At 38.5% G+C, this 26,664-nt stretch overlaps 3 protein-coding genes across 12 annotated transcripts; 1 reads left to right on the forward strand and 2 right to left on the reverse strand.

Annotated features, from left to right (window-relative positions):
- The first annotated feature begins 373 nt into the window (after window positions 1-373).
- On the forward strand, window positions 374-7,162 carry LOC109056477 (coiled-coil domain-containing protein 149-B-like). Of its 10 annotated transcripts, none has more exons than XM_042758904.1 (13): window positions 375-561; window positions 1,706-1,867; window positions 1,991-2,029; window positions 2,236-2,343; window positions 2,464-2,580; window positions 2,732-2,904; window positions 3,721-3,793; window positions 3,911-3,995; window positions 4,089-4,305; window positions 4,696-4,772; window positions 4,946-4,978; window positions 5,116-5,202; window positions 5,835-7,162. In XM_042758904.1, the coding sequence occupies exons 1-13, from the start codon at window positions 511-513 to the stop codon at window positions 6,359-6,361; spliced, it is 1,749 nt and encodes a 582-aa protein (XP_042614838.1). In that variant the 5' UTR covers window positions 375-510; the 3' UTR covers window positions 6,362-7,162. The 10 variants fall into 10 exon arrangements, with proteins under 10 accessions (XP_042614859.1, XP_042614838.1, XP_042614831.1 ...); XM_042758897.1 differs by having other exon boundaries at window positions 376-561; window positions 5,832-7,162; XM_042758947.1 differs by having other exon boundaries at window positions 376-561; window positions 4,104-4,251.
- A 1,907-nt stretch (window positions 7,163-9,069) lies between these two features.
- LOC122134164 lies at window positions 9,070-12,870 on the reverse strand. The gene is made up of 4 exons (XM_042758976.1): window positions 12,688-12,870; window positions 11,752-12,575; window positions 11,464-11,667; window positions 9,070-9,376 (listed from the first exon to the last, which is right to left on the reverse strand). Exons 2-4 carry the CDS (start codon window positions 12,557-12,559, stop codon window positions 9,126-9,128), a joined length of 1,263 nt encoding a protein of 420 aa, XP_042614910.1. The 5' UTR covers window positions 12,560-12,575; window positions 12,688-12,870; the 3' UTR covers window positions 9,070-9,125.
- A 2-nt stretch (window positions 12,871-12,872) lies between these two features.
- On the reverse strand, window positions 12,873-25,825 carry LOC109056471. The gene is made up of 6 exons (XM_042758068.1): window positions 25,669-25,825; window positions 17,014-17,126; window positions 16,756-16,831; window positions 15,771-15,960; window positions 15,449-15,517; window positions 12,873-13,628 (listed from the first exon to the last, which is right to left on the reverse strand). Exons 1-6 carry the CDS (start codon window positions 25,758-25,760, stop codon window positions 12,873-12,875), a joined length of 1,296 nt encoding a protein of 431 aa, XP_042614002.1. The 5' UTR covers window positions 25,761-25,825.
- Window positions 25,826-26,664: the final 839 nt, after the last annotated feature.

The following is a 26,664-nucleotide window of genomic DNA, read 5'->3' on the forward strand; positions in this document are numbered from 1 at the left end:
GTGTATATGTGTTGTGTGAAATTATGGCGGACATTTATAATATCCTGGTATCTTCAAGCAAACTGAGACCTTCAGTTTTTTTTTTTTAATAATTCAAGTAATATAGCTTGTATATATAATGTAATTATAGTCGTTTACAACATTAACACTTATTAAATATGAATATTTGATATGTGCAAATCGTTGTAAATAAAAACCAAGTTTGGCGTTTGCGTTAAAGCCGCGAAATGTATGACTTTTGCAGCAAAACAACTACAGTTTCCAGTTCATTTTAGACAATAGGGTCATTTCATTATAATCACAAAAGCTAATCTACACACCTGTTATATTGTCTGGCTTTTGCAGCACCGCCACTTCGCGACACGCTGCAGTTGGCCATCATCCCAGCCGGAAGTGATGTACGTGATGTTGATGAAACTGTAACAGTGTCATCCTCGTCGCAATAGATGCTTACGACGTGACCATTTTTGACAGATTTTTTTTTTTTTTAAGAATATTCTCGGACCGAAAATGAATCCTTCCGGACGAAGCGAAAGTGACTGGCAGGGTCTGGTGAATGAGGTAGAAAACGCTTGAATATTGATGCCTCACGCTCATCTGCACGCTATGAATCATACTATCAGCACTGCACTATTAGGATGCTTACCTTAACCATCTAATCTGGTTTGTTTTCAATAAATTTAGCAAACTGACGTGTGTAAAATTTAAGAGAATGATTTTCTAAATACGGTCAGTTTATTTTGCTGATTTACAGGCATGACATCCTCTTACTGTAACCGTGTTGTGTTCATTTTCTCGAGACTGCCTGTTCTTCTTATCGAATAGTATACGTTAGGTAATATATGATTCTTATTACATCTTTAAATGCCTAGAATCATAATAAATAAAATGCGGAAGGTCTGAAACGACATGATAAGCGGAGGGATTAACTTTAATCTTCATCCTTCTACGTCAAGATCTATAACAGGTGTAGCTGAATACATTGTTATTTAAATTATGCATATCTTGATGATAATGAAACGAATGACTTTAAAATACAACCGTGTAATATTACAGGATGGCATTTATAAAATACATTACTCATCATGCATGTCCACAATTCACACTGTTAAAGAGGTTTTTCTTTAATAGTCTGAATGAAAATATCAATAGTCTTCTGTTCTTTATGTTTTCATTAAGAGAACTTGTAAAGCCATTCAAACTAAATAACAGGCCTCTGTGGACTTTGAATGTGTTTGCATAATCTTTTGAATAAATATACCTATATGATAAAATCGTAAACTTTAATGCCCCTTCTCAGTGCATTGACAAATTTCAAAAGATTGACTGCCCTCTTTGATATTTCTTTTAATTTAAAAGTAGGACTTAGTCCTTTATATCATTAGTTCTTCTCAACAGGGCCCGGGGGTATTCCAGGGGGGCTGCATATGATGACTTGTTCAGTAATAATAAGTACTATTAATAAGTAATAAATGATCTAACATCAGTAAAAGGCTAAAACCACTCAAATCAAGATCTAGGGCATGCAAATTGAAATCATCATTAAAAAAATGCAAATTTTATTATCTCGAAAGATCGGAGGCCTTTGAGTCAAAAGCTAAAAGACAGTGCAAGAACCCACTTTGAACATTGCCTTTTCTGGCAATGGTGACTAATGCATTGAATTGAAGCATCAACAACCCTGTTGTTTTCTTTGTGTTCCTAGTTCCTGGTATGCAAGAGGAAGCTGGAGAGTAAGAAGGAGGCGCTGCTGATCTTATCAAAAGAACTGGACACCTGCCAGCAGGAAAGGGATCAGTTTAAACTGATGGCAAACCAGCTCCGTGAACGCCACCAAGGGCTCAAGAAAAAGTACAGAGAGCTTATAGTATGCATTTCTTTTCTGCTCTATTCTAAATTAATTAAACACTCATGTAAGAAGTATGAGGTATTGTCATTATAATGAAATGTATTTTAATAAAATGAAATATTTTTTTTTTTTAATTAATAGGATGGTGACCCTTCTCTGCCTCCTGAAAAAAGAAACCAAGTATGTCTGTGCTTATCACCTTTTAAATATATGTAACTATACATCATCTGTTAGGTGCTCTCATATACATATAAAACTACAGATCTGAGATCCAGATGTGTTGTTTGTGAAGTAGTCAGCCCATTACTCCTGAGTATTGTCAGTGTTTGTATTATACATTAAAAAGTTTAATATGTTGTAGAACCCATGTGTTTAACTTGCCACAGGTCAATCTGGCCCAGTTACTGAGAGACTCACGAGAACAGAACAAAGAGCTGAGTGAGGAGATAAAAGAACTGAAGCAACGCTTAGCGGAGGTGCAGGGTGATAACAAGGTACGGCTTCCACTATGCACAGAGGTCATTACTTTGCATGACTCAATCCCATGCAGATGTTTGCAAGGTTTGATCACAGTTCATATATTGTGGTATATCTGCAATCTTTCCATCCCACAGCTGCTGAGGATGACCATCGCAAAGCAGCGTCTAGGGGACGAAGAAGTGGGGACTCGACACTTTCCAGCCCATGAGAGAGAAGATCTTGTTCAGCAGTTAGAAAGAGCTCGAGAGCAGGTGCATTGCTCTTGGCAGTTCTCAAGAATATCGCAGTGTCTCACAGTTTTTGTAGACTCACACACACACACAAACACACACACACACACTGATACAATAGTTTAGTAAAAAAGCAATATCTGCTCTTTGTCCTAACTTTGTGGTGTTGCAGAATGAAGCACTGGAACAAAGCTTAAAGGCAGCCACGGATGAATTACAGGACGTGAGAGCAGAGCGTAATGTCTATCAGGAGAAAGCTCACAGACTAAACCTGGAAATAAACCACATCTTGGGAAACCACGAGAACCACATCCTGGATATAGATGCTCTGTGTATGGAGAACAGGTCAGTTTTACCATTTTTATTCACCTATACATTTAGTATCTCCTACTGCAATAGTGTGATGTAAAACACACACACACACACACACACACACACACACACACACACACACACACACACACACACACACACAATAATTACCATACATATGCAGAGATTTATTATTTTAGTACACAAAAATGCTATTGTAGTTTCATTGATATACAGTGCCATTATAGTTTTGTTAATATTTAGATTTTTTACAAAAATTGTTTTGATTTTAAATGTTAAGTTTTAGTAATTTTGTTGTGTGTTTTTCTTTTCTTTTTATGTCTATATAGTTTGTATTGTTTTTTATTTCGGTTTTAGTTATTGTTTTTAACTTAAACTAAAATAAAATGACAAATCAAGATTTTATTTTATTTCTGTTAACTTTTATTTTATTTTAATTACAATTTGATTTTTTTTTTAATTTTTTTTTTTACATTTACATTTACAATAATGACCATGATCCATGAACCAATCCAAGTTGGGTTTCTGCGACAGTATATTTTCAGTGTAACAGAAGGGGAGAAAACAGTAGCATGACTTAAAAATGCACATGCAGGTTATTTAAAGGGTTAATGGAATTTTTTTTAAAAGACAGCAAATGTGACTCTAGGAGCGTGATCAGGTGTGTGGTGAGACTGTTCTCTGCTGGTCTGGTGGGGACATTACAGGCATTACTATGACTCTTTTAACATATCCAGTTGGTTTTGTTGGTGCCTAAATATTATCAATAGTGCATTTTATGGGTTATCTGTAAATCATGCTGAATTCTTTAAAATTTAATTTTTTTTAATATCTGCATGAGCGGCTTATGCAGCTTCAGGAGGAGGTCAGCCTCCTCAAATCAAACATCATGAAGTACAAGGTATTTATTACATATACAACCACATTTACATGCACACAAGAGATTTATTCACTTAAGTTATGTATAAATTAATTCTGTATTCGGATGTCAAGCATATGCCAATGTGTTTCATTTCAGAGTGCTTTGGAAAGCAAGAAGAACTGCAAAGTCTATAGCAAGTCCAACAGCAGTGCTCTGACAGGTGTCCTCTCTGCTAAACAAGGTAAGACTTCTGCAGAATCTTTACCACTATTCTTTTTGAATTCATATACAATTCTTTGAAAGAAAAACACTTAGAAGCTAAGCTTAGCTACAGCTAATATGTGTCCAGTACAAGAGCTGTTGCTGTCTGAAGAGAATGGCTGCAGTCTCCCGGTCACTTCACAGTCCATCAGTGACCTGAAGTCCCTGGCCACTGCTCTGCTGGAGACCATTCATGAGAAGAACATGGTCATTCAGCATCAACGGCAAACCAACAAGTATTGTGACAACGGTCATCTCCTTTCTGTGCTGGAAAGCACCCAAGATACAGAGTTACTTTTGAATGCTTTATTTATATGCTATTATAGTTTTTATATATTTTATGAATTTGCATTAATGTTTATATTTTCAGAATTTTTTCTTAGTGTATTATTTTTATTATTATTATTTTTTAAATATTACTATTTAGTTTTTTTTTTTTTTTTCCCAATTAGTAATTTAGTGCTTTAAGTGTTTAGTGTTTTATTTTAATATGGCTTTATTTAAATGAACAAAAGCACTTTTAATAGTTTTTGTGAATAATAATATTAATAATAATAAATCTTGCTAAGATGCAGTTTATTAGTATTGTGGGATATCAGTTAAGCTGCAGAATAGAGTTTTTGTTGTTTTTTTTTACAGCAAAGTGATATTTAGCTGTTGGTTCGCATATGTTTGAACAGGATTCTGGGTAACCGGGTTGCAGAACTGGAAAGAAAGTTGAAAACATTAGAGGTGTCTGGGTTGTGGAGTCTGCCAGGTAAACATCATTTCTAAATTTTGGTTATTTGATTGCAGTTTGGTTTTTTAAGGTTTGCTCTAATACACTTCACATTTGTGTAATGGGTACTTCTTTGTGACATAATATTTTTAAATGACTTTCAGTTGCTCTCCCATTCTGTTTTGCACTCTTTCTTCTCACGCTCTCTGGAGGCATCACCTACAATGTGTCTCTCGGACAACGGAGTACGTCTTTTATTCAATATAGTTTTTTGCCTTTTATACCTTTCTGCAATTTTTTTCAAACCAGTTCTACCTTTGTGACCCTTTTTTTAACTTGACAATATGACTATAATTTGTAATAGTTGTGCATTTATTGACAGGAAGGAAAGGCGTTATTGTCCTGAGTGACTCTCAGCATGTCCAGTCCAGCGCAGAACAGTCAGTCCATCTGACACCAGAGTCATTGGGTGAGACACTAGTCAAACCTCATTGGTACTTTACAGCTCTACGGTACACTTTAAACATTACAGGCACAAATCCAAATGTTTTTTTATTTTTTATTAGGTATTATTAATTTTGTCTTATTTGCATAGAGTTACACAAAACTACACAGCTTTGCCTGTTGGATATATAAAAAATGAATGAACAAACAAAAAAAATCTGGATATCCATGTCCTCAATGCGAATCAGTTCCTATTAATTTCCAGACAGGATCTCCTGCCGGCACTTTCCCTAATTGGAGATTCAGTTATTAGATCTAATATTAATTTTTTTTCTTTTTTTTTCACACTTGCCATGTTTTTGCTGTCAGACTAAGACTTTAAGACTTAAGACAGTTTCTCTACCTCAAAATTTTACGTTTAAATCATTGTTACTTGCCGTTTCTTTGCAATTGTTTTTGAAATTTACTAGCAATTTCAACAAAATGAAAAAAATTTTCTACACAGTTTTTTCAGTGTATATACCCAAAAACATTTGTGTGTTTATATATATAAATATATATATATATATATATATATAAATATATTGTAACTTATATATATAAATATATAATATAAAATTCAATAAAAAATAAATAAGTGTTATCCCTCTCCAGCAGGAGATGAAGAGATTGTAACTGGAGAAGAAGTGACAGAAGACACTGGACTCAGTACAGATTTCAGCCCAGATGACTGTCAAGCCGTGGCAGTCGAGTTGAGCCAAAAGGGTGATTATTTCAACCGCACTTATTCAGTCTCACAAACTCCACAGTTCTCTAATCCAGCAGACAGAATCCAGCCTGTGGAGAGCACACAGTGTTGTGACTCTGAGACGCCTGTGTGTCCTCCTGAGAGGGGATCAGAACAACATAATGAAGATCTCGCAAGCCGTGGATGTCAGTCTTTGAACACAAAAGTATCTTTGAAAGGTTCAGAAGAAGAGGCTGTTGGGAATGATGTTCCTGTTATTCATTCTGAGGAGGACTTTGATAGTCACGGTGCATTAGAGGACAGTCGGCCTGTGGCATCAGAGACCTTTGGCAGTTTTGACTGTGTTCCTGAATCTGAGCCTCGTACAGAAGAAGAAACAGAGCATGCTTCACTAAACACAAGTTCTCCTGCTCAAACATCATCACACCAGGAATGAACGTCATGTTTCATGATATTACGAACTGGGAGAGAAATGCTTAAAAACAACCTCCATTCATTCAAAGCCTCATCACTTAAAAGTGTTCTGATTCAGAACTGTATGAAAAAGACTTTGGCAAAAGAATAAAAACAAGAACCTTTGAATGTCTAAATGAAACCTATTCATTATTCCAATTAAGCTAGAAGCAAACAAAAAAACCAACAACAACAACAACAACAAAAAAATCCCCACAAGACAAGCTGGTAAAACCAGCGAGCTAATTCAAATCAACAATGTTATAAAGGTTCAATACCTGATCATCAGAAATCTCAATTGTAACCTTAGATGTAACGCCACTATGATGACACTATACCAGCACGTTTATTTATTATTATTTCAAAGACACATCTTTATGTTTTTTGACTATTTAAAAACATCATTGTAATTGTTTCTGATGTATTGTGTGGCTAAAACATGACAGTTTCTTTTTAACTTCCAGTTTTCAGTTTACCCTTCTTGTTATTTTTCACTGAGTAAAACACAAGCAGCAGTTTCTGTTCCTCTTGCAAGAGGTAAAGGTTTTTTATTTTCTTTCTCAATTCTTTTCTTATGACACTGGATGTCAACCAGTTTCAACCAATTATAATTTGTTCCTTACAGAGTCAGAGTATATTTATTTCCTGTCATATTTGTCTCATTTATTATAATTTGTGATCTTGTTGCTTGTAATCATGTATGATCTGGTGGTGTAAAATCCTTCTCTGTAGATCACCTAATATTACAGTGTAATATAGTGTCAAATTAAAATGGGAACAATCATCAGTTTGAATGCTTAAATAATATTAAATTATGCACAAAAGCACAGAATCTCAAAACACCAACCATTTAGTTTGACATTTTGCTGCTGTGTTATTGAGTTATTACTGCATCAGTTTACTTGGTTTTTTCGTTGATTTGACCTGTTGGGTGTGCCAAAAAATATTTGCAATGATGGAAGGATTATCTTATTATCACTCCATGTCTTTAAGTTACTGAAATAAATGTAACATTCGCAATTAAGCAAATATTAAGCAATTTACAGTTTGCCATTTGGATTGTGGTTTAACTATACTGTTCTTTCTGTTCAGATTGACCTTCAGAGTTCCTATTCAACAAAGAAAATGAAATCGGTAAGCTAATAATAAATCCACTATTTTTAAAAGATATTTTTGTAGGGGACCTACTACTACTAGAGACAGCAGGGACTTGATTTCCAGGAACATTTAATGCAAACAAACCCTTTTGAAAAACAAAAAATCAAACCCCTAATTCAATAACACAATGACACATATACAGAAATAAGATAAAAAGATTATGTACTGCGCTTACAAAAAACTATTGAAAAATTGCTCCATTTAAAATGTAATGAACAATAATACCAAATTAGATTAGATGATTTAAAATGTACGCAGCACAGAACATTGAAATCTTTGGACAGAAATGTGAGGATTTTTGTTGCTCTTCTGCATAAACAAGTCCGAGTCTAGAATTACAAACAAAACATTTTTATTACCATTTCAGACAACTTAGAAAAACACAGACAACACAAAAACAAGCTTGTCTTGCCTACGATATATTTACATCGTGCTCTTTTTTTCTGCAAATATTTACATTCAGTATATACATGAAGTGGAAATGGAAAAAAAACAACACTTGCCACAGTAAGATTTAATAGTAATAATACCACTGTTAATAGTACGACAATATATATGCGTGTGTACATATATACATTGCAAAGTTTGAAAGGACAAAGGATAACAAAACAATAAAGTATAGATATACAAAACTGAGGTGTTATGTGTGGTTATCGTGTTTCCAACACAGTTTAAGTTCTGATATGGATTTGATGGATGGATACAAAGCAAACAAGTGAACCAAAATCATCTGCTCACTCATTCATGTCCATTTCTAGAGCTAAAGGACAAACAAATGCTTATTTTTCAATGCCGAACAAGCTAGCAAACAGCTAACTGCAATGGTCTGAAATTAATGAAAAGAACCCAAAAATAAATCCTCACTCATGTTCATTCAAACCTGTATGACTTTCTTCAATGGAACACAAAAGGAGGAATTCCGAAGAATGTTCTTGTAATTTTTGTTCATGCAACAACAAATAATAAATAAAAAACAAAAAATAACATAAAAAACATCAACAATAATATCTGCACACGATTTTTCGGATACCATATGATAGTTTAATTTGTAACTGCATTTATTAATTTTGGGGGAATTAATAAATTAAAAATCATTCAGATTTCTAATTTGTGTTCATTTCATGAAAAATTATGAAATTTGCATGTAGCAGAAAAATGTTTACAAATGTGAATGAAATTGAGGTTTGACTCCCATCAAGGCACAGGTTGCTCAGTCTGCCTGTTTCTCTGTCACTGGTGAGATCTAGGCATGGCCAAAGGGAGAGCAAAGCCATTCAGACTTTCAGTTGGTCAAAAATGTTCATCTACTTTCAAGCCAGCAAAAGAAAAACTTACTGGTAATCTACAGACAGAAAAATTTGTGTTCTTTCGTCATAGTTGGAAAAGTACACAAGTGTGCATTTCCATCTGCTTCTCAAGAGTGGTACCATTTTCCGTTTTACACACTGGACACAAATCACAACATCACATTAATTAAAGCATTTGTACTGTGTTTACTATGACTGTACCATGTAAATATTTTTCCTTAGCACCTCCTCACATTCCCTCCCTTACACATCTGCTGTTATTGGATGCGCTTATTCACAGCCTCAGCAGACAGACAGGGCGGGTGGACCCTGTCTCTGCTGGGTTTTCTTGAGCAGCTGTATACGGTTGTGGCAGTAGAATTTCACTGCCCTCCAGTCCCGGTGGTTAGTGACCAGCAGGGGGCAGAGCTCCAGGCAGCGTTCACAGTCCGCTTTAGCTGGCACACGCAGCTCCATAATGTTTTGCACCAGGTGGGACTCAACAGCTGCCCGCTCTGCCTCAGACCAAGGCCGCTTCAGCACACCACGTTTACCTGAGAAAGAGAGGAGACTGTATTAAAAACAATACCCCTGTAAAAAAAACACACACACTCTCCCCCTCCCACACCCCCCCCACAGGCCATACACATACGCTCAGGTCAATGAGTTAGCCCTGTGCTGAAGGTTTCAGGCCTGTAGCTCTGGCCTTATGAAAGACACTATCTTTGCAGGCTAGCAATAAACACCAAAATCATACATTTTACTCAAGTTCTGTCATTTGTATACTTTAGTGACGTAAACATCTACATGTATAATACTTATGGGAAATTGCATGGATTGTCCAAATCAGGCAGTGATATTTAAACAAAATTTAAAAAATACAGGAAAAAAATATATATATATATATTTTTTGGAAGGACAATATAAGAATGGACAACATCATATGGCTTACATTTTATTGTTGTTAGGGACATTAATTAAAACTAATGAGTTCTGAATCACTCAAATACAGCATAACAAATAATTAAAATCTGTAATTCCAGTACTTTTAGAACCACTAAACAAACAGTGCCACTCCACTAATATTGGCACACTTGGTAAAAATGAGCAAAGGCGGCTGTGAAAATAAATCTGCATATTTGATCTATTTGATCTTTCATTCACAAAATTCTAACCTTTCACTGAAGTAAAACCATTGAAAATGGGGGAAACTCACATTATGAAAAAAAAAAAAAATTCTCCATTGCATGTTGGCCACAATTATTGGCACCCCTAGAAATACTTAATGTGTAAAATTTCTCTAATGTATATTCCATTCATATTTACATTTATTTACACTAGGGTGACTAGGAGCATGAAATTGTCCAACCATGACTTCCTGTTTCACAGTATTATAAATATGAGGAACATAAAGGCCAAATTCCTTTAATCATCCATCACAAGGAGTAAAACCAAAGAATATAGTTCTGATGTGCAGAACAAGATTGTTGAACTTCACAAAATAGAAAGTGGCTGTAAAAAATTAATAAATAGCCAAAGCATTGAAAATCCCCATTTCCACCATCAGGGCAATAATTAAGAAGTTCCATACACCACATCCTACACCTACATCACCACATGTTGTTCGATAGGGTTTCAAGAAAAATCTTTCTTGCTCATCCAAAAACAAACTCCAGCATATTCAGTTGTCAGACATGACTGGAACTTCAGACAGGGCTGGCTTCTATGGTCAGATGAAACTAAAAAATGTCTTTTGTCTGCAAACCCACAAGATGGGTTTGGTGCATACAGGGATAAAAAGTACCCCATGGCCACGGTTAAATATACAGCTGGATCTTTTGTGTTGTGATCCTGTTTTTCTGCCGGATGTCCTGGACATCTTGTTCAGATACATGGCATCATGGACTGTCTCTGTTTGAAATCTTATAACAGGCCGTGGTTGGATCTTCCATCAGGACAATGATCCAAAACAAACATCAAAATCAGCACAAAAATGTGTCACTGAGCACAAAATGAAGCTTCTGCTGTGTCCATCCCAGTTCCCTGACCTGAACCCTATAGAAAATGAGTGGGGTGAACTGAAGAGAAGAAAAACCAACATGGAGCTGGAAATCTGAAGGATCTGCAGTGTTTCTGTATGAAGCAATGATCTCTGATCTTGTCAGGTATTCTCCAAAATCATCAGGCATTACTGGAGAAAACTCAGAGCTGTTATCTTGAGAAAAGGACGTTGCAATAACTGAGTGCCAATATTTGTGGCCAACCTTTAGGACTGACAGATATTTATTTGTTACCATATGAGTAGGTAAGATGCAACAAATGCATTTGATATAAGATTAACTGATGATGCCCTTTAGCACAAAACTTTTAACGCAAATTTTAATGTCAGAAAAACTAACATTAAAAGTCTGTCCTACTTCAACAGTTAGTGTAGCTACACAGTTTTAACCAAGGTTTCACTTATCAGCCCTCAGAATCGGTTTTATAAAATGGAATTAAATTACCCTGGTTTAACTGGTACATGCATAGCACCTGTAAACATGGATTATGTCACAATCATCAGTCTTGTCCTCATTATCTGGAACTAAGGTGTGTAAAGGCATATTGTCACACTGTATAACAGTCATACAATCAGACTCACCAGGCTTGGGCTGTCCTGAGGCCTTTTTGCGTCCCTTTGAGAGCAGGGAGCTGCCGGTCATCTTCTTGGGCCGGGGAGATTTGTTGTTGCTTATGGTTTTCTTCATCATAATGCTGGTTGCAGGAGATGGTGCTTCAGGTTTCTCTTTACTCTGCTCAGAATCTGACTCCTCTGACAACGAATCGGCAGAGTTTCCTGACAACACTGAAAGGGAAGGATAAGTATGACTGATGTGTCCAATACTCTTTATTTACACCTGCCATGTGCTTGGCACAACAACTCACTCACCATCTAACTCCAGACAGATGTGGTGTAAACTCATTCCTCGGAATAAGACGCCATCTCTCTCTCCGCATAGTACCACCCGACCAATCAGACCCATCAGCCCAGGGTCCTGGCCGATGGTTGCACAGCTTTGCGTCACGTGATACTCCTTCTGCAAGAAACTTTCCAATCGCTGTATGGCAGACCCGTGGTGCCCTTCCTCCTCACCCTCACTTAACAACAGCAGCTGAGTAAGTATCGCCACCTGCCTGCGAACGCGTGTCTGTGTCAGTGCCTGCGGGTGCTGAGTACCACTGGACCGAGCCAAACTACGAAGTAAGTCTGTCCCTCGTAGGGGAGTGGCAGGCGAATGATATGGCCTGGCAAACACATAGGTGTTCTGTGGATCAATTCCCACACCGGCACGAGTCTGCAAAAGCATCTCCATACAGGCTTCAGAGTGTGGTGGGAGGATGAGTGGCTGTACACGGCCACGTTTCCCTTGGACTCCAACGCGAGGGAGATGGGGGAGGACCATCCGCTCGAAGGGTGAGAGCGAGGCCTCCAGTGGGGTAAGAGTAGGTGGGGCACCAGACTGCACAGGAATGGGGCACTGGGATGTGATGCGGGCCTGGTACTCGGAGATGGTGAGCTTGGAGACTTCACATTCACGCCGGCGATTGTAAAGGATGAGTAGGGCCAGACTGGAGTGACAGAGGAGACGCCATGCCTCGGCCGACTGTGGTGAGCGGGAGAGAGAAATAAAGGCAGAGTGCTGCAGCCGCCGCAGGTACAACACCAGGGAGGAAAGGGAGGAAAGAAGTGGGAGCATGTGGAGACGACGCGAACTGAGAAAAGAGAAAAAGGACAACAGGACTAAGTGAATTTAAAGAGAATGGATAATCAATTTTAACAGGCAAACTGTTTTTAACATTGTGAGATCAATTGAAAATGTCTGACCTTGATAGGTCGGTCTTATCCTCTGCGCCGCTTTCTTCTTCTCTCCCTCCATTGTCCTCTCTTTCTTCTTTCGAAGGTTTTGACTCCTTAACATGATCTAAAAACACTGGAGTGGGCAATTCCTCTTCTTTTGTCTTCTCAAAAATGTCCACCTCCTCTTTATCCTTTTTCGTTTTTCGTCCTCCTTATAAGGAAATACTAAAATGAAAATTTAGAATACAATACAATACAAACACTAAAAAGCCTCCTCTTCTGGGCGGAGTTGTCGGGGCTGGGGTAGGACTTTTGCAAATAGGGCTAGAGAGGGCAGGGCTCCTTCTGACCGGAGACAAAGAAGTAGAGGGTGGTGACTGTGGTGTTCCCACCACCACACCTGGAACAGGAGTCACTTGAAGGCATTGGGACTGCTTGCTCGATGATGGAAGAGGTGACTTTACACAAGGAGGGTCACCAGAGGTGCATGCTTGTACCATTGCAGAGCACACGTCCGGCTGGTGGGCGTGGTGTTTATCCAGATGGCGTGGGAGAGATCGGAAGTGACGACCACAGTAAACACAGCGCTGTTTCTGTGCCATGATGCTCTGCCCACGACCCACTGACACATTGACACTATTAGCAGGAACTCCTGCAGACGGCGGGCACTTAAACACAGGACTGGAGGGAGCAGCAGGCTGCAGTGAGGAGGACAGGAGGGAGTGTGGAAAAGTGGGAGGATGGCTGGGGGGTCGTTGAAGTGCTTTTCTCTTAGCATGTGCAGACAGGGCTTTGTGCCTCTTGCGGCGGTGAGGTATTCGCATGCGTGTCTCTCCATTGGCATCATCCGAGTCAAGGTCTGAATCACTGGGCTCAGAGTGAGACAGAGGAGAGGAGGAAGGAGAGAGAGACCAGGAAGGTGTGAGGTATTCTGATGCAGAAAGTGGAACTGGGCCAGACTCTTCCTCCTAAGAAAAGAAAAAAAGCACATGCAAATCTGAGATCTGTTAAAGAGTGAATAATCCAGAAAGCATTGCATTCAAGCTTTATGCTCGTTTTACTTCTGTAACATATATAAATGACAATTTTTTTAAGTGTAATGACTGAAAGTGAAGAATGTAGGGCAGAACTTAACTACATCCTCCAGGAAATTACTAAACACCACCAACACTCACTTTAAAGAGGTTTTTTGACCAGAAGCATCCAGATTTATTTAAACGATTATATTTCTTGCTGATTAATTGCCATTAGGTGCGTTTACACGCACCCTCTTAATGCAATTATAATGACATTTTGGCAATATTGCGATTAAACTTTACATCATGTAAATGCAATACTTTGATCTAAATAATGTGATTAAGCTCATAATCACAGCAAGCATAATCGTATTAACATAGGTTATGTATGCCGATTTTAATTGAAATATACAGGCGTGTAAACACCTTAATCCCTTTATTGCCACTCTGACCAAAGTACGCATGTTGCTCGTGACGTACACACTGACGTGACACGCACAATACGCTGATTAAAAATGATGGCAAAGAAGAGAATGTCGCATTTATATCCAGTGGTATAGGTGCACGAACAGAAAACTCATACAGAGACCAACACGTTCACACATCTCTATGAATGATACCAATGACATTCTGAAATTTTCCCTCCACTCTGAATTGCTGAACTCTGTTAGCCCAACTCGCTGCCACCAGTCTCTGCTCCTTACCCTTATCCAGAGACAGAGCATAGAACACAACGGCAGCGTAGGCAAACCCAACTGAAATGTCACTGGCATAACATTTCTCTTGTGAATTGCCATCATATTTCTATGGCGCCAAAAAAGCATGTAATACAACCATACAGAAGTGTTTTGCACCAGTTGTAAATAAATTAAAACAGCAGCTAGTAACACACCTAATCTTTCAGAGTCCATCATTTGTGCTGTGCAGTGGGGTATGTGAAAAATGGCGGTAATGAAAAATACCAATAATGGAAATTGCATGTAAACGGGAGTGAAGAGCTTTGCTCTTGACATGTAAACATCATAATGTGATTTAAGTCCTTACTCTGATTATTGAAAAATAATCGAATTATTAATGCTCTTGTAAACGTCATCAATGTTGTCTTAACCTTTATTAAATTTTAAATTTGCATGTTGTTAATTATACATATATACATATATGTATATATATACAATGATGTATATATGTATATATATATATATATATATATATATATATATATATATATATATGTATATATATATATATACATATACATATACATATATATATATATATATATATATTTTTTTTTTTATAAAGGCATTTAGAAAATTGCTTACAATAGTGCCCTAAAATAATGGTTGAACAATTTGTTTAAAGGTTGCCGGTTAAAAAGGGGTGGAGCAAGATGATACAATGCCAACTTTTTATTTAAAATAATAAAGATTGATGAAATATGCACAGAAACCAATTAAGTGTTTTAAAAAGTGAATAGGGTCAATTTTTCATAATGACTTTACAATTCATAGGGTAAATTCCAAGAGGAACTTAAATTGAATTTAATTGAACAAGTATGTCTGAGATTACTGGATGAAACTATATGGAGAAGAAAATGTAGGAGATATTGGTGTGCTGTGATGCTAATGCTTATGGTATGTTTACAGTGATGGCAAGGGGTGCAGCAATCATTTCAGTAGGACAATATATTCAGCAAGAGACCTGAAAATGACTGTTGCTTGGTAACTGGGTGTGTCTAAAAGTGTATTCGTAAAAATGTAATGTATATTTACCTTCTTAATGTTTCTTTCATGGTCTGAGCTGCAATCAAAGCTACTAGGAGATACAGCGCCATGGAAACCCTGAGAGAGGGATGCAACATCATTACAAAAAAAAAAAAAAAAAAAAAAAAAGTCAACCATGTGACAAGACTGGGACTATAAAGTCCCTCCAACACTCTCACACATATACATCAATAAATCAAACACCATATGCAAATAAACTCATGTCAAAAACACATCTAAATTATAAACTGTCCACAATTTGCATATTATTAGTAACACTTAGGAGCTCAAAGCATTGAGATGTGCTAGCCACTGTCATGGTTACACTTACCATAGCGTTTTCTCCCCACTCGGTCAAACTGTAATCCACAGTGATCTCCTCCCCCTTAGCGATGTCACGGATCGCTATGACAGTTAGTCGCACTTGATTTCCACAGTGCACTTCACGAATGCGGCAGTTTGGTGGTGGGGGGTATGAGACGGCCCCCCTCCCTCTGCTAGAGCCCTCCTCACTTACACTGCTTGAGAGAAAACTACATCAGACAGCAATACAGCAAACAAAATTGATAGAGATAACCATATCACAGCTGGGAAATCTTGCAGACCATATCCTGTGCTACAGTCATGCTGTCTCAGATCTTACACCTTTGATTATTAACATTAATAATGTATTATCTTCTCAAATGACAAATCAAAATCAACCTTCCCATACTCCGTCTAAAAAGTGTTGAGTCACAAACTGGTTGTTTATAGCAAGTTGCTGCTACTTCGTGTATGCTAACATATATTTGCTGAAATATTTATCTAAACATTAACCATCAGTTCTGAAGCCCCTATAAGCCTGGCATACATTCCCAACCAGGACGAACGTCATAAATAAATATTAATTTATAATTACAGAACACACTGTTGCCCCCCACACACGTCATCATTATATATAGAGATACATATTAACATATATTTCTGTCAGCACAAACACACACGTACCATAAGCCCAGCAACACACTATGATAAATGCACACAAACACGCACACACTTTCTCTCACTGGCTCAATGATAATAAACACACTGCAATAAACACACACACATACACAGCTTGCATTCCAGTAATCCCCCACCTCCATATGCACACAACAGTATCTCTCAACCACACAACAAACACAATTAATTGCTATCTCCTCTAAGCACGCACACAGACACACTTGTGCAGTATCTCTACTCAGACCACACACACACACACACACACACACACACACACACACACACACACACACACACACACACACACACACACACACACACAGTCACTCACTCACCAGAGCTGAGCAGATTGAGTTTCATAGTATGATCCATCAGCAGCAGGCACTCTGTGTTTGTCCTCATGACCATCACCTGAAACAGATATAATTCAGATTCAAAAAGGTATTGAAACATAATTCAGCAGGAATTCTTAATTCTAAAGACCCTACTATACTCATATTGGTAACTTCTGCATTATGTATTGGTAGCTTCTGCATCTTTATTCTTACATATCAATTAAAGTAACAAAAAGTCTAAAAGCACACACACTTCACCTTTCTCTGGTCCATAGCTGTTCTCAGACATGCTCTCCTCCTCATCCTCTGTAGCAAAAACTCTGTCACACACTTTTACTGGTGTCCCTTTCCTTTTCCTTCCACAGCCACGTCTACAAAACACATACACACATCACATTAAACGGACAGCCTGACCAACTTAATCAGCAACCAAACAAATCACTGACAAATCAATAACCTGGATACGTCAGTGGATCAATGGAAATCACAGCACAATTTTTTCAATTTTTCCTTATGTCTATAAATGAAAAACATGTGGCAGAAAAACATGTTTAATTATTACTTGTTTAAAGTGCCTATGTTGCTGCCTATACAATTAATCTTCTGTACCTTAACTAAATGAAGCCTATCAACTGATCTGAATCATGATTACATCTGAATCAAGCACATCAGAAATATAATGTAATGCTCATCTTCGCAAACTCCAGTAATTAATCCATTGCACATTTACTCTCCTTCAAGAGGAAGAATCAGTTCAGTGAAATCCCCTGTTGAAAAAAAAACCCAGCATATGCTGGCTAGGTATGTTTTGAAGCATGGCAGCTTATTTGAACTGGTTTAAGCTGGTTATGAGCTGATCCTGAGCAGGAGCTAGTTGCTTAGACCAACTCATAACCAGCTTATAACCAGTTCAGGACCAGCTTAAAACAGGTCAAACACACCTAACCAGCACATGGTGTTTTTTTTTCAACAGGGTCTATATGTACAGATTCTAACATTACACTGATCTAAAGCCAGTTTTACTCACAAATCTATTATCATTAGAGCTTCAACAGAGAGTAACTGACCACATAAGAGTGTGAGTGAACTGTCATTAATAGAGCTGTGTATGAAAGCCAAAGCTTCGCTTTCCACAGATGCAACTGTGAATGCTTAATTAGACAAGTGTAGAGATGTGCAGTCTCTTGGTTACAGATGTGTTCTGTGTGTGTACGCCTGATGTATTCATTGAGCTGTGATAAGACTCAATCTTGCCGACTGGATATTGATCTGGCCGACCCTCCATCTGGACCCAAGAGCATATGTTTGCGTGTCTTTGTGTGCATGCAGGCAGGCGGATTCATGTTTTCATCACTCCAACCACCATTTCAGGCCAGCTTTATAAAGAACTGTCATATAGATGATTACAAAGACAAGTCTGTGGAACGTAATCAGAGTAGATGGGAGAATTAAACTGTTTTAAATGAAATGAGGATGTGTATAGAAGTACAAACTGTTCAACGAGTTGTAGTGCGGTGCGCCTTGGTGTCGATGTTCAGCAGATGAAACACTGAAAATATGACTTTCTGTTTATTTACTGTCTAACTATATTCTATCTATTAATTTATTATTTAACCAATTCATATTAAATCCACAGTAACACTAGACTTCATGCTCCATTCACTTCCATTTATATGCCTTCAAATGTGAGAAAATTAAATGCGCAAGCTCATCCAAAATAATTTTGTCTTAAACTTCAACACACAGATGACAAAAGATGAAGTCTGGTGAACTCTAACCTGTAAATTTGCATAATGAAACACATTTAACCAATAGAGCAGTGGTTCTTAACTTTTTTCAAGTCTCCCCTTTGTCCGAGACAATGCTCAATGGCCTTCCTACTCTAGGTTGATAAGTACCTCTGGTACTTTTGTTTTACAAAAAAAACAAACCAAAAAAAAAAAAAACGAGAAAACTTAATACATATACATTATATTATATATATATATATATATATATATATATGACGTCAGTTTAAAGTCAGTTATGACATCTTTATTCTTAGTATTTTTAGCATTTTAATGAAATATTACTTGAATTTTTAAAAAAATGTTAAAACTTAATGGGGCCCCTGGAAGTTTACTGAGCCCCTCTAGTGTTGTTGTTGAGAATTAACAGGCGGTCTAAATGTGTGGTCACATTAGTGAAATTTTGCAGGCAAAAAAAGCACTGTCTATTGTCAAGAACATAGAGATATATGAAACACAGCTCACACAGAATTCACTATGACCAACTTGAACATAGGTGAAATCTGTGTAGGGAAATGTGACTGCTCCTTAAATGTCACAGATTGACCTCTTGGCTGAATTCAAAGAACCCATAAGCGGTGTGCCAATGAGGCAAGGGACATTTCAGTGTGTCCTGATTCATGCTCATTTGCTCTTCTTTTATTGTAATCCAGTGGTTTACCAGTGTGTTTCCAAATTCGACTACGAGTAAATGTTCCACAAGTTCCATTGAGATTCATTTGAATAACAGTCTCTGTTTTCTGTGGACATACCCCTGTCCAGCCTGTCAGTAAATCTTATTACACACTTGTGTAACTCATTTTCCAAGTCAATACACTGCAAAACGTACATGCTTTTAATTCCTCCTCATTCCACAAGGCAAAATCTGTTTCCCTTTCGTTCGTGCATCTCGACTCTGTTTATCTCTCTTTTTTCCTCTTTCCCTCATGGACACACACGCAAAATCCCATTCCACTTATAACAACACACAAACAAGTCAACTCAGAAATGCACATGTGCAAGCAGAAAGACACACATGTGCACAAGAACACATAAAAACACTCACATCTCTTTATAAGTTCACAAGTGCATAAACACACACACACACACACACACACACACACACACACACACACACACACACACACACACCATCCCCCCAGATGGAAACACATGTATGTGTTCACGCACATGCAAACACACCCTACCCTTTAAAAGCCTTCGTACACACACATACACTCGCACACAAATATCCTCTCATCAGCTGAGCTCACATGCATGCACACACACACACTCACCCCTCCTCCATCTCAAGCTCACATGCACACACACGCACGCATGCGCACACACACACACAAAAAAAAAAAAAAAAAAAAAAAAAAAAAAAAAAAAAAAAAAAAACACACACACACAGACAAGCTGACTAAAGAGCACACACACTCCCTCAAATAACCAAGCTGGAGTCTCATATTCTCTCTCTCTCAGACACACACACACACACACACACACACATATATATACAAAAACATGTACAGAAAGTCTGCAGCAAATGCATTCTCTCTGAAGATACTCACACACACACACACACACACACACACTATTTTCCTGTCTGTCTTTCTCTCTCTGACACACATGTTTGAATAATGTAAACATACACATGAAGGCTCTCAGTCTGAAGACATGCACACACTCACGCAATCAACACACACAAACCTTTGTTGAAAACACTCTCTGCCTTATTCATTCTCACAAATAAATCACACACACACACACACACACACACACTCAATCTAGTCTTCCTCCTCAAACATATAACATATCCACCTACACACACTGCATATTCACACACACACACACACACACACACACACACACACACACAAACTCCCTTCCTCTTTCATAAACAAAGTAGATGCATAAACACTCCCTCTCTTCAAGACACACACACACACACACTTCTGTCTTTCACAGAAACACAGATGCACAAACATTCACACACTCAGTCTTCTTTAGTCCTCTCTCTCACACGCACTCACACACACACACACACACACACACACACACACACACACACACACACACACACACACACACACACACACACTTCTCTCTAAAACACACACACACACACACCCTGTCTCTCGCATGCAAACACACACACACACACCCGCCCTCTCTCTCTGCCTCTAGAGCACAAACACACTCACCCTCCCCTCCACAGTGAGCCACTAGAACAAACACACACACACACACACACACACACACACACACACACACACACACACACACACACACACACACACACACACACACACACACACACACACAGCTATAAACACACATTAAACACACAATTTCTCTCACAGTTCCACACAAACACATTCTCTTTTCCTTTATCTGTCTCTAACACACACTCTCTCTCACACACACACCCGCCTCTCTACTTCATGAGCACACATACTCACCCTCCCCTCCTCACTCAACCACACACACACAAGCCTAAATACACACATTCACACACACACACACACACACACACACACACACACACACACACACACACACACACACACACAGTCTTCTCTCTGTTTCCAAGACACACACTCTCCCTCCCCTTCTCTTTCAGTTTCAAACCTGCAAGCTTGCGCGCGCACACACACACACACACACACACACACACACACATTTCCTCACCATTTTCCCTCCTCTCTGCTGCCTCTCACGCACACACACCCTCCCCTCTTCTGTTCCTCTCGTTCTCTCTCTCTCAGACACACACACACACACACACACACACACACACACTCACACACCACCCCCCCCCGCACACACAGCCTCGCTTCTCACTCTCTCTCACACACACTCGCTCCCTCCCCTTCGCTTTTCGTCACAACATACTCTCTCTCTTTCTCTTAAACAGACACACACTTTTTTGTCAGACAAATCTGTCAATCAAACTACTTATTTTCACACAACATAAAAAATTACACACTTATAACATGCAAGCCACTACAATCAACCAGATTAATGCTACTCTACCACACTTAACCAACTGTCCATCACTTCAGATCTCGTTAATATCTCAGTTTTCCAAGACCGCAGTGAGATTAAATGGAGAATATACTCAAAGCTCCTGCTTCTCATGTTTCACCAGAGAAAAAGACCACAATAAGTATCTCAATCTAGAGTTTCAAAAGAGATCTCAACAAGTGCATTTACAAGCACTTTTAAAAGTTTGAAGCTATAATCATTTTTTGTTTTTATTTTTAACAATAAATGCTTTAGCCAAAGGAAATCGTACCAGTTTTCATGAAATCAGAGTATGGTTGTAGATCAGCTTTCTCCAACATGAATGTGCGTTAAAGCGATAGTTCAACTAAAAATGAAAATTAAATCAATATTTCATATCAGTTCTAACATGTACGACTTTCTTTCACAAAATGAGATATTTTCAAAAACGCCAGGGTCCACAGAACCTTGAACTCCATTGACTTTCATTGTATGGAAAAAACAAATAAAAGAAAGTATGAAAGAAAGTCATACAGATTTGAATCGACATGAATTTTCATGTTGGGATGAATGATCCCTATAAGTGGACTGCAGTTTGCTTCTGCTTTGTCCTTGTGCTCCAAAAGACAGAAGTGGCATGCAACAAAAGCAAGGTATTCTAGCAGTTTGTATCAAATATTCGATTACACATTGTATCTTGTATACTTGGACATACAGATTAAGGGGCTGTTCACACATAGCGTGTTTTTGTATTCAACTCCACTGCTTCTCCATTGTTTTTCTAGTTAACATGTGCTAGATGAATGTCTTGACCATTGCGCTCGCATCTTCCACAGCATCTTCCACATGACACAGTGTTCTAAAAATGCAGCATTTAAGTTAAAATAAGTTAAAAAACGCATCTCCACCCTTGATCATAACTGTTCATACAGACTTGCAGTCTGCAATCAATTTATCAATATGATTTCAAACATTTTTCATGAAATTCTTCCAGGTTCAGAGGATCAGATCTGAGCTATCCACATCAATTTTGTAGCTCTGTACTCTTACTGTATGTCAACAATTGTCTTGTAAATTTTCATTTGGGTCCATTTTTATTTCTCTTTCAGATAATTAAGAGAGACATATTAGACAAAGTTAATATCTCGATTAAACAAATCCATTAAGTCTCCAAAACTATAGAAGAGCAACTTCTGAGCAATAAAAATCTCCTCTGAATCAGCTCAGAGTTAATTGAGAACTCCTCCGTTCAGGTTTTTCTTTCAAACAGCTTCAGTGAAGCGGTCTCACTCCCTTTAAAGATATATACAGGCTACACACAATGTGCATTATAAAATATATTTTGTTTTCTATACCTGCCCTCTGTATCTCTATATAAATATATGTATTCCTTGCTCTGTCTCAAACACATATACTACCTGTGTTCATCCAGCTCTCCCTATCAAACACAATCAACAAACACACAGACACACACTTTCAGTTATCCACTGGCTTTATACTTTATACACAAATAACTCCCAGTGATTACACATAAACACATACTGACCCAAACACTGCTGTTCTCTTTTCTTTCTCACAAACACTCACATTCCCTCCTCCCCTCAGTAACGCACGTGCGCACAAACGCACGCACACCCCCCCCCCCTTCACTCAGTCTCAAACACACTTCCCCTGTCTCTCATGTGCACACATCACACACTCACACACATCAACGGATTTCACACACTTTCTCTGCACATTTAAAATGCACATCTTCTTTAGTACCATGTGTACACTCTCACACACCTTTCTTCTGACAAACATACACACCTTGACAATAATACCTTTTAGATGGTCCACTCCACCCCACCCAAACACACATATGTATATACATGTGTTTTTCTATCATAGTGGGGATTTTCCATTGACTATTGTTTTATACTGAGCAAATTATATTTTTGATCACCTAACCTTAAACATTGCCCTCCTAGAAACCTTTCTATGTTTTTATATTTTCATTATTTAGTATATACAATAAGCCGTTTCTCTCACGACAAGTGTTGTCCGGTTCTCACAATGTAGGTGATTTCAGGTTTTGTGGTCTTCAAACAGACATTTGGCCCCCATAACGTTTAGGCACAACCTAAGCACACACACACCAAGACTCTCTCACATATACACACCTTTTATCTACTGTCACATGCAATCATACACTCGTTCTGTCTCACACTTTCACTATCAAACACTCTTCCCCCTTTCACACACACACACACACACACACACACACACACACACACACACACACACACACACACACACACACACACACACATACGTTGGGTTTCAATAGATGTAATTATTTTTATACTGTACAAACTGTATTTTCTATCCACTAACCCTTAATCTACCCTCACACAAAACTACTGGCATCTTTAGATTTTCAAAAAACTTATTTCTGTATGATTTATAAGCCGTTTTCCTCATTGAACCCCAAAAAAATGTCCCCACAAGGTCAAAAATTACCAGTATTACTATCCTTTTGGGGACATTTGGTCCCCATAATGTAGGGAATACCAGGTACACACATACACAAACACACACAGTCTCACAAACATACACACCAGCATATTGTGTCTGTATTTATCACGCATACTCACTGTCTTTCCCTCCCTCTCATGCCCTCCTTCACATATACACACGCAAGCACTCTCTCTCTTTCACACACACACACACACACACACACACACACAGAGTACATGTTCCTTTCTCTTACACTCTGCTCACTCCCTCCTCCCCCTCTGCACTCACACCACACACACCACACACACACACACACACACACAGGCAGACACCCACACACACACTCACACAGACACACACACACACACACACACGTTGGGTTTCAATAGATGTAATTATTTTTATACTGTACAAACTGTATTTTCTATCCACTAACCCTAAATCTACCCTCACACAAAACTACTGGCATCTTTAGATTTTCAAAAAACTTATTTCTGTATGATTTATAAGCCGTTTTCCTCATTGAACCCCAAAAAAATGTCCCCACAAGGTCAAAATTACCAGTATTACTATCCTTTTGGGGACATTTGGTCCCCATAATGTAGGGAATACCAGGTACACACATACACAACTACACACACAGTCTCACAAACATACACACCAGCATATTGTGTCTGTATTTATCACGCATACTCACTGTCTTTCCCTCCCTCTCATGCCCTCCTTCACATATACACACGCAAGCACTCTCTCTCTTTCACACACACACACACACACACACACACACAGAGTACATGTTCCTTTCTCTTACACTCTGCTCACTCCCTCCTCCCCTCTGCACTCACACACACACACACACACACACACACACACACACACACACACACACACAGGCAGACACCCACACACACACTCACACAGACACACACTCACGCAGACGCAGACACACACACATACACACAAACGCGCTATCCCTGTGACACATACACGCAATCATACACACACACGCTCTCCCTGTGGCACACACACACACACACTCACGCAGACACACACACACAAACACACTCAGGCAGACACCCACACACACTCACGCGCACACACACACACACACACACACACACACGCTCTCCCTGTGACACGCAATCACACTCACACATACACACTCTCTCTCCATGACACACAAGCACACACGCAATCACACTGACACACACACACACACACACACGCACACACGCACGCGCGCGCTCTCTCACACGTCAGTTGTTTATTCAGAGTTAATAGTGATTAAAACCTACATTCTGCATTATTTTTTAAACTGAAAATTAATCTGATACACTGGTAACGTTAGTCAGGGTAATTTAAATGACACACACACCTGATTCCAGTGACAACAGAGCAATAACGTTATTTATAAAGAACAACTTAACTTCATAACTGAATAAATAAAACATTTATTTAGCTTTGTTTACCTTATTGTTTATCTACAACTATTTAAAAAAAACTTCAGTCATTATATATAATATATATAATTTTGTCGTAACAGAAAAGTGGCATTATATCTGAAAGACGTCTCTGAGCTTTAAAGACAGTGTCATCTCTGGAAATGTTACTTCTTTTTTGAGTCTGTTCACTCCCTTACCCTCGCGGCGGTGGCGGTTTGCTGCTCTCTCCGTTGCTGTCCAGCGTCGGCGGCTCCCGGTAGTCGAAGAGCGAGCAAACGGTCTCCGCCATTCCCGCTGACGAGCGCTGTCCTCTCACGAGCAGCGCTCGAGCTCTCCGTCTAGTACAGGTTCTACCAGACGATACCATTCCCTCAGACGCTAGGGGAGGACATGAGGCCGGACAATCAGTGCGCATATAATTCAGAACTTGTAAATACTTCGATGGGCATTTTTGTTTGAAACTCACCTGCTTTGTAACATTTCATTTTGGTTCTGTTGCCGGTGGGAAATTATTTGAACTATGAAAAAACATAAACTCCCCCATATTAAAGAAATGGTTGCAACCTCCAGTATAGGTTGGGGTGGTATTTCTGTTTTCAAGCGAAGTTGATTGTACTCATCAGATAATATTGACAGGTCTGCCGTTTTTTTTTTTTTTATTTTTTTGTTAATGTTACGGCAGAATAAATATTTCACCATCATTAAATTCCTGACTAACTTTGATAAAATAACAACAAAATTGCTCTATACGTTATAGTTTTTTTATGTTAACGTAGCTACAGTAGTGTTCTCTGCTGCTGCCTCCGAGTAGTTAGCCACAGTTATATGCTCGATGTTAATAAATAAGGGCTATGCAATGGAGAAAAATATAACATTTTCATAATACAATGAATTTATATACTCTTCAATATCTAAATGGCATTTTCAGTAAAAAAAAAAAACTTATATGAGCTATCCATATGCGCTCCGAAAATATTTTTAAATTATATAATCATATGAAGACTATTCTGGATTTCACTATCACACCACAAACCTCTGACGCACACATCTAAACACACCCTTCCCCCACTCTCATCCCTCACACAGACACGTGCGCGCGCGCGCAAACACACACACACACACACACACACAGTCTACCAGTGTGCATACAATCTGAGACTAGTATGCAAGAACACACTCAAGCGTACACATTC

The sequence above is a fragment of the Cyprinus carpio genome, chromosome A1 (assembly GCF_018340385.1).
Source record: "Cyprinus carpio isolate SPL01 chromosome A1, ASM1834038v1, whole genome shotgun sequence".
In the NCBI taxonomy this organism is placed as follows: Eukaryota; Metazoa; Chordata; class Actinopteri; order Cypriniformes; family Cyprinidae; genus Cyprinus; species Cyprinus carpio.